At 39.5% G+C, this 9,667-nt stretch overlaps 1 protein-coding gene across 2 annotated transcripts in view; it reads right to left on the minus strand.

Annotated features, from left to right (window-relative positions):
- CSF1R (colony stimulating factor 1 receptor) overlaps positions 1 to 9,248 on the minus strand; it is a 35,352-nt gene extending 26,104 nt beyond the window's left edge. Inside the window, exons 1-2 of one of the 2 annotated variants that reach the window (XR_004425968.1) lie at positions 9,170 to 9,248; positions 8,837 to 9,079 (exon numbers count right to left, since the gene is read on the minus strand). Coding sequence is in view for 1 of the 2 variants with exons in the window: in XM_033140289.1 (XP_032996180.1) it covers positions 8,837 to 8,909 (73 nt within the window). In the remaining variant the exon portion in view is untranslated. The remainder of the gene's footprint in view (positions 1 to 8,836; positions 9,080 to 9,169) is intronic. The other variant, XM_033140289.1, reaches the window with a different exon arrangement.
- Positions 9,249 to 9,667: the final 419 nt, after the last annotated feature.

The following is a 9,667-nucleotide window of genomic DNA, read 5'->3' on the forward strand; positions in this document are numbered from 1 at the left end:
TTGTTGATTAATGTTAATAATCGTCAAATGATTAAATACATATAATAATAATAAAGCTTTAAAAAACCCAAAGTGAGAAGTTTAATTTTTAATGACTTGTAGAAGGCATCTGAAGGCAGCCCTGTTTAGGGATGTTTTTATTGTTTGATGTTTTATCGTGTTTTTAATATTCTTTTGGGAGCTGCCCAGAGTGGATGGGGAGGTCTGGCCAGATGGGCGGGCTATAAGTAATAAAATAAATAATAATAATAATAATAATAATAATAATAATAATAATAATAAGGCAATGGCTGCTCAATAATACTTTGGTCCTGTTAATTATACTTTTTCTTACTTGTTATATAAAATGAAAAATTCTAAAATAAAAAGTTTTCAGAAAAACTGTTGCTCAATTAATTGGGACACCTTTTTGGTTTATAAAAAGATTTAAAAATAAATCTGTCTAATTAACTGATTAAACATTACAGTGCTAACTGGTACCATTAAAGTGTGTTAAAACATTTCCCTTTCCAATTAGTTTATAATAGTTTATTCCTTTAGATGTCGCTGGACCACATCTCCAATCATCTCTGACCATTGGTCATGCTGGCTGGTGCTGATGGGATTTGGATTCCAACATCATCTGGAGGGCCACCAGTTCGCCATCCCTGCTCTAGGACACTAGTTTAGTTGCTGAAAGTAAAGTTTCTTTACTTGAAATGTGTTAAGCCCCAAGAAACTGAGTCCTGTACATCTTTGACATCTCTTTGTTTCCAATATCTGTTACTTTATTTCCCCCTTCTTTAGTCTGCATGATCAGTCCAGGAAGCTTTGCACTCACTCAGCTTTGCTTTCCCATAGGAATGCCATAATATAGCAAAATTTGACTGGCTGTGCAGCTCTGTGACACCCTCATGAAGTTGTGAACTCTCCTTGGAGGTTTTAAGCTGGGTTGGGTGGCCATGTGTCATGGATGCTTTAGCAGAGATTCCTGCATTGGAGGGGGTTAGACTTGATGACCCTTGGGGGTCCCTCCCAACTCCAGAATTCTATGGTTCTATGGTTATTGTGTTCACAGTGGAATCTCTGATTTGTTGAGATCACTCTCAGGAGGAGAAAGAAGCTCCGAACAAAATGGCAATATGGCAAACAACAAAAGGGAAATAAAGAACAGTAAACAGATTTCAGGGGGGGGGTAGCTATATTTTTGCCCTCAAATTAAAATGGGAAAACATTTGGTGTAATCCTAATAAAATCATAAAAAATATGCCAATGTAGAAATTCACATCCAGATCATACCCTAATCACTATAATCCCTAAGAATGCAAACGGGGTGTTTCTATTTGATCTGTTTATTGCATGTTCAGCTTTATGCTGCAATGTTTGTTGTCTTGCATGGACTCTTTTAAAGATTTTTAAATATATTTTAGAATCTTTTAAAATTCTAGTATTGTATTTTTGCATTGTTTCGGTTGTTGCTTACACAGCCATCCATGTCCCAGCCTGGAGCTGGTGCAGTGATCAAGCCCAAATCGGGCCTGATGCCCCCATTTAGGGGGTTTCTATGAGCTTCTGCTGGTGTGTGTGAGGGGTGTGTGTGTGGAAATCCCACCAATAGTACTTCCACCTGCTTGTTTGATGGGTGAAGCAAGTAGCTTTGTTCCAGTGGAGTGGCACTGCCACCAATATGTGGGCAGTGGTTGGCAGAGGCTAGGACACCTTTGTCCAATCGAACACACACACACATAGCCCTATACAGGGGGTGGGGGGTTGGGACTGCAGCTCCAATCTTGTATTTTCTACATTGCTTTGTAAGGAATCTTCTCCTAAAAAGTGGGTTTTTTATTCAATTTACTAGATGAACGAATAACTAAAAAGGTCAAAGTAATTTCAAGATTTTTAAAAAAGGGACAACAAGAGATCTTAAACCTGGTACCTTTCATAAAACTCAGTGTAATAGTAAAACAGATGTGAAATCACCATCCTATTTTATGACTGTTAGAAGTAGCAAAGAAATAATAATTGTATAGAAATAGAAATAGAAGTATAATAGTACGGTATCAAAAACAGCATAGATCTACTCTTGATGATGACGAAGAAGAAGAAGAAGAAGAAGAAAAAGAAGAAGCAGCTCAAAACACAAAACTAAATACGTGAGTCACTTTTGACTCAATTGCATTCTTGTGTGAATATCACAATGAACAAGTTGAAACCACCACCACCCCAGCCACACAATTTGTCACATAAATAATAATCCATATTTTAACAGCATCTTTCTCTTCTAGTTATTCTAAGTATGGAATGTTTTAACTGTACAACTCCTTCCACATCAATTTTCCTTAAAAGCCTTGTCTGTAGATTCTTCTTAGCCTTGTCTTAGCTGAGAATGTGCCCTAGAAAGAAAACCCCAACTTTCTAGGACTGCCACATGTCCGGATTTTTCCGGACATTACCAGGATTTCAATGGCAGAATTGACGTCCAGGGGGAATTTCCAAAAGGCGGCACTTTGTCCTGGATCTTAAGCAAGTGAAAAACAACCACTTTTTGTTGTAAAAACTGCCCCAATGGTTGCGCATTTCAGAGGAAAATACCGGTATGTGACATTTCTTTTCAGGAAATTTGCTGCCATTGAAACCCTGATACATTTCTAAAGAAGCCCAGAGTTCTGCAGAACAAAGTTTGAAAACTGCTTATATTGTGCAAATTAAACTTGGACTAAGGCTGCTTGCACGCCATGCATGTCAGGCACAATTAAAGCACACCCTCCCTCCTAAGAATCCTAGGAACTGTAACTTGCTAGGGCTGCTGGGAATTGTAGCTTTGTGAGGGGTAAACTACAGCTCCCATGATTCTTTGGGTGGCGATGTGCTTTAAATGTCTGGTGTGTGTGCAGCCTAAGTAAAGAACTTACAAATTCTGGATAAAGAGCCAGAATTTCTGGTCTGCTGGTGTTATCAAGTCAGGACATCGGCACAAAATAATAATAATAATAAAAAAAGAGAACGAAAACACAACAGGACTGGCTTATCTACTGGTAATTCTGAAGTTAATGAAGTAATATCCAATCACCATCTAAACAGGCAAGACTATAAGTCCAGAATCTAAAATAATCTAACTGCACCACTTTCCTGATCAAAGTTCACTTCAGAATCCATCTTTTTGATAGGAGTTGAACTTTCATGAAACAGTGGGATTGTTCTACAAAGAGAGAGTGGAATTGCTAGTGATTGGTTGCTACATTTGGGAAAGAGTTATCTTAAGGGCTCAATTAGTGCTTTTCCACAGCGGTGGCACAGCGAGACTAAGCCTTGAGAGCAAAATTAAAAAGTAATAAAAACGAAACAGGACTTTGAAAAAGTGCATACAAATTGCAGTGGCCTTGTTGGGGAAGACTACTTGCTGCTGTTCACGAGCACCAGCCATGACATTTTTGCAACCACGTTCCATGCAGCGCTTGTGCATGCAACATGTGTGGGAAGGACAGTCTTTTTCCAGCAACTTGCTTTAGTGCCAGGACTGCCAGGAAACGGACGTTCCTCTGAAATGGAAGCACTTGACAAAATGTCACCACAATCAGAGAGACCTAGGATGGGGCAGATTCCTTAATGCCTCCCGCCAAAAAGACTCTGGAATTCCTTCCCCTGGGAAATATGCTCAGCCCTCAGAGTGTATAGTTTTAAGAAACAAAGCCTTTTTAGGAGTCAAAATGTCTAGTAAACCAGATTGGTAGCTGGGTTTCTATGGAAGTTTTTGGGAGAGCCAACATGAAAGTGTTGTGGGATTGAAGATTGGAGTGATCATTCTGTGATATTATGGCAGCAGACGAAGCTGTATTATAACTTTTAAATAAATGTGGTTTTTATAATAATAAATCACCAGGAGTTTAGGTGAGAGGTTTTTTAATTCTTCTGTTTTACTAATGAGCAACTCTGTTTATTCTGAGAATTTCATAGTGCTTTTATCTGTATTTCTTTTTTGTATTTCACACACACACACACCTGTTTTCATTTTTTGTGCAACTGCCTTAGGCAGTGCTTTTTTCTATTAAAAAAAATGTTTAGGGATACTCTCATTTCAACTCCAGAAAATCACCATTTTATGGTTCAAATCAGGAAAAATAAATACAGTAAATGAACAAAAGTACAAAGATTCACAAAATGTATAGGGGTATGCGTACCCCTGTGTCCCCCCCCCCCAGAAAAAAGCACTGGCCTTAGGTCAATGTTGGCAGAAAGGTGGGGCAATAGCCTAATGAATAACAAAACCTACTAGGCACCGCACATTTCTCATGCAGAATAATGGATCCATTTTGCATTTCCTTTTAACAGTACCGAAACCTTTCTAGCTGCTGACTCTTGAGAAATCAGGTGCAGAGACTTGTACTGGTTTTGAAGGCTCAGTGATGGCAGGAATGTTCCCAGGACAATGCTATCTCACCTCTCCCTGTCCTTCTGTCCTATGCCCCAAACATCTCTCAATTTTGTGTGCACGGTGCAATCCTAAGCATATGTATTCAGAAGTAAATCCTAACAATTTCCTCCACTTCGTGTTACATTAAAACCTTGATGACTGATTGAGAATGCAGTCATCAAGCTTGCTATCTATGCAGCAAATCAGGACTGCACAAAGAGGGATTCTTGGTGCTCGCCCTGAACCAGGGATGGTAGCAGTGCCTGCCATCATGTGCAGACACCTGCCCAATGCTCAGCACCCTGGAAGTGACCCACCGGCATTGGGGGTTGAGTTGGAGACTCTCGCACACCTGACACCAGCACACCTGCCAGTTTTACATTTCCACTGTGTAGTGATGCTACATCAGGGGATTGTAGGAACATCAAAATGGCGAGCGGCTTGCAGGTACTGCCTATTGGATGTGTGAATGTTTTGCTGGGGGCAGGAGTAGAAGGTGGCCAGTCTCTCCCCCTCCCTAACTGGGAATTGCCTCTACTCCTCAACTGTGGAATATCTGTTCTTTATAACCATAGCCAGAAACAGTGTAATTTTTAAATTTATTATTTAATTTAGGTGGTATGGGATAGAGAGTGACTATGTGAGACACTGGTGACTCAGTCACTGCTAAGTGGAGGAGCACTATGATTTATTGTCACCTGGTCCAGACTCTTCAGATATCCATCCATCCATCAGATGGTTTATATATGAACTGGCCTTTGGTTCCAGATGGAAATAAAACATCCTTGGTCCAGCTATGAATTAACTATATATTAGCTCTCAGCAGTGCTTTTCCCCCTAGAAAATTAGGTGCTGGTACTCACCATGAAGTTGTTACAGTAAGTGCCACACTCTTTAACAACAAAAAGGTGCCAATACTGTGTATGCTTGAGTACCCCCTGAAAAAAATTCAATCACTGGCTCTCAGAATTCAGAGGCATGGGTGAGGCAGGGAGAGTTTACACACATCAGTCTTCTTGGGCTGAGTGCACATATGTTCCCAAGGAGGGGACGGCATTAGAGAAGATGGAAACATCTTTGCCTATGCTCCCTCAGAAAAGGAGCGCACACAGAGATCTATTGCTATCCTTTCCTGTCTCTGATGCCAAAGGATATTAAAGTGGGGCTCGGAAACACCAGGTGTGAAGGATCCTGAAAGGGAGCCACATTGCTAGCCTCAAAACTGGCCAGCTGGGGCAGAAAGGGAGGAAGTCAATGTCTGCATAGTCCCACTGATCTCTCTTGCTTAGAAGTGGGACACATCAAAAGCATACAGAGGATATTACATTCCTTGCCTACTCGGAATTGGGGTGGGGGCAGAAGCTGACTTTGGGGTATTTATGTAATTAACTCTTCTTACAAGCTTAAGGTCATACTTTGTAGACCAACTGTATTAACTATTATTAGTGTATACGCACACAATTTGTGATATTCAGCTATACTGGTGTCATTCGATCATGGATTTAGAGTTACCATCATTATTATAAATAGTAGTAGTAGGACACTAATGAGAATGTACAGTCAGCTTCTGCAGTTTAATCAAAATACGGATAAATAAATTTGCTGCCATTTCTTAAGCTGACGAGAATGAATTTTCTCATGAACCTTCAGAAAACGTCACTGACCCTGTTCCTCCCCTACTTCCTTTATACTTTCAGTAACTTCTGGCTATCACTTTACCACATTACCACATTGCATAAGTGACCTTCAGTTACTGTCCTGATGGCCCATTTTTCCCCTCTCTCTCTCTCTTCCAGTGAAGCCATTGCAATCAGGCATGTAACTCTTTCACCCTGCTGTTTGCAGTTACATTTAGATGCTAAACCAGAACAATCACATTTTGACGTGTGTTGAAGTTTTCCACCTTAACCAAAAGTTTTCCAACTTAAACAGTAATGATTTGGTTATATTGCCGTCTACATTGTTCTTAGCATTTTTGTTGCTGCTGCTATTAGATATGATATTGTGAGCCAACTTGGATGCCCTAAAGGTGGCATATGAATGCTACATATACTCTCTTTCGCAGCAAACCTTTGATTGCGCCAGCCTTTTGAGGCCATCTACAATAGTGTGCATTATTGATGTGCAAGATTTATTCACAAACAATAAATATGCAGAATTCTGTGACCCGAGGAAGCTTTCTTTCTTTGGTGGAAGCAAAAGTTTCGAAACTATGGGGTTGTTGTTGTTGTTGCTGTTGTTGTTATTTTTAAGTGTGCAATATTCTTCTAATGTGTTGGTTTTTTTGCATTGTCTACTATATTTTGATCATCCAATAAATCATCATTAAGTCTCCATCTAAAAGTTGACTATTCTTCCTTTTGCATTTCCATAACCATTGGGTTATGGTCCGATAAAATCCTTGGATTTATCTCAATTTTCCTCACTTTTATTTCCAACTCTTTAGTGATCCAAATGGCATCTATTCTCGCACTGCTTTCATGGGCATGAGAATAATAAGTGAACTGCTTATCCATTAAATGCCTTAATCTCCAGGTGTCTACCAGATTCAAAGTTTGGGCCATATCAAAGAAAGTTTTTGCAAGTTTCCCTTCTTTTGTCTCTTTCTTTCTAATGGTCCTATCCATTTTCAATGAGGGCACTCCGTTCAGGTCTCCCATTATTATGATTTTTTATCTGCAAATTCCAACAGGTCTATTTCTATTTATTTATTTTTTTGTAAAATTCTGATTTATTGTCATTTGGCTCATTGATTCCTACCAAATATATATTCTCCCCCTGAAGTTTAACTTGGACTATTAACACTCTCCCTTTTTCATCTTTTTTAATCAATTTGGGCTCTAGTGCTGGTTTAATATAATATATGGAAGGGATGGGAATAGGAACAAGACTGATATTCATAGAAAGTTGAAGGGAAATAAGCAGGAAAAAAATCTGTTGTGGTTATTCACTATTATTAAATGTAATAGTTGCCTTTTACACCAAAATGTCTGCAAGTGACTTACATGATAAAACATTAAACCAACAAAACAAAATTAAAATCAAATATAAAAGCAGCAATAACAGAGGACTTCAATTGCTTATCATATAGATAGATAGATAGAGAACGCAAATCCTAACCATGCCCCTCTTAAAATGATGAGCACAGGAATGAGGCCACAGGTGTACAGGAACTAGCTACCTCCACCCCCACCCCAATTTAGGAACCCGAGGACTGGATAAATGCTTAAAAACTGACCATGATGGTGCCAGGCATGCTTCCCTGGGGAGAGAATCCCAGAAGGCCTGTTCTCATGTTGTCACCCTATACACCTCCCTCAGAGAAGACACCTGGTGAAGGACCTCAGACGATGAATGCAGGGTCCATGTTGGTTCACTCTCCCTGAAGCTAAATACATTAAAAAAATTTAAAAAATTGTGCTGTAGCACCTTAGAGACCAACTAAGTTTGTTCTGGGTATAAGCTTTCATGTGCATGCACACTTCTTCAGCTACCAAGAACAAACTTAGTTGGTCTCTAAGGTGCTACTGGACAATTTTTTAATTTGTTTTGACTGTGTCAGACCAACACGGCTACCTATCTGAATCTGTCCCTGAGGCTGTCCTTGAAGTACTGAGGTCCTGAGCTGCAAAGAACTGCAGCACTTTGTAGGGTTTGGGGAAACTTGGGACTGAGAAGATATCCCATGCCTTAACCACTGGGCACTTTCCAAGATCCTCTCTAATTTATTAATTTAAAAACATATAAAGATATAATGAATGGACTCTTGCCCTAGTCCAGTGGTTAGCTATTTAAAAAAACAACTAAGAACAAACATGATTGACAAAGAAAACCTCTGGTCACTAGCAGATGGGAAGTATCACATTTAGTTCTCTTTCTTGAGTGCAAACCTAGTCTCTGATCTTAGAGACCATCTTAAACTGCTTAGACTGTCTTAAGTATGAAACAGTATGTGAATATATTAAAATCAGAAATAATGCAACATTGATGGACTTCATCCTCTCCAAGAACACACACCGAGTCAATTTATGTAATCTCCACAGTATGCCTACCATTCAAACGGAGAAATTCTAGAGCCACTTTTTAGAACTATCGTACGGTGGGTGGGGATAAACTTCACCCCTGAGTATTCAGTTTGTGGACAAAAGGCTGATATGACCTACCTATGGAAAAGTGAAGCCAATCTTAAAAACAAATTCTGAAATATGACACAAATGTGAACTGGCGACCAAATCCCAAGTAACAGTGGAAAAAGAACAAACTTTGACAGAATCATGCAGTTTCAACAGATAACATTACTGTTATTATAATAATTAAGAGATGTTTCTAATGCGTACTGATATAAGAAGCTCCCTTATACTGTGCGACATGATTGGTTTTCTAGCCCATTCGTGAGCCGCCCAAAGCTACCTTGGTGTCCATGCAATAGACAAAAAGCAAACCTACCATGCCAGATATCAGCTGCTACCAAGAGCATCAGGATGGCTGGGCCCACTGGCCCTGGAATAAACGTGCCCATCCAGCACAGGACAGGTGTGCTGTGGTATTAGAATCGTGCCAGGGCTTTGGTCCAGTGGATCTTCCTTAGGTGAAAAGTAGATAGATGAGGCAGAAAATGCTGCTAAGCTTTTTTCAGTTGTGCGTTCTCTGTGTCTGTTTCTCTCTTTGGAGTGGGAACTTCTCCTTTTTCTGAAATGACCACAAGTTAGGAAATTCCTAGTTTTTTTAGTTAAAAAAAAGAAGCAAATGAGCAAAGGCATGTGTGTCACGAAAACTCACCAGTCGTAGATGGGGGGGAGGTGCAGCTGCATTATGATGCCCCATTTAAAGGGTTAACCCTTCGTATAGGTGTGCTTTGCCTATGTTGTCATGGACAACAATCAGAAAGGATCTCTTGTGAATAGGGATGGACGAATTTATCACTTTCGGTTTCACTCGCTTTCTCAATTTCTAGTATTAACTTCAGTTCATCAAATTACCACATCAATTTACAATTTTTTAAATAAAAAAATCCATTTTAGCGCACCTCTCTCCTAATCAATATTTTTTTTTTGCCTAATGCACACGTTTCTTCCTAAGATGATGCATTTCTGTATGCTGTTTACACCAAAATATTCATTTTTTGCACACCTTCCTCTAATATGCTTTTTTTTTTAAGTTAGAGAACTGCATCACAAAATCTGAAGGATTGCCGTGTTCCCATTTGAATATTGTTTAGGGAAGTGTAAATCAGGTAGGTTTGCATTAACGTGTGAACCGAACCAAAGTTCTCTCCCA

This window comes from Lacerta agilis, chromosome 2 (genome assembly GCF_009819535.1).
Source record: "Lacerta agilis isolate rLacAgi1 chromosome 2, rLacAgi1.pri, whole genome shotgun sequence".
Taxonomy (NCBI): domain Eukaryota; kingdom Metazoa; phylum Chordata; class Lepidosauria; order Squamata; family Lacertidae; genus Lacerta; species Lacerta agilis.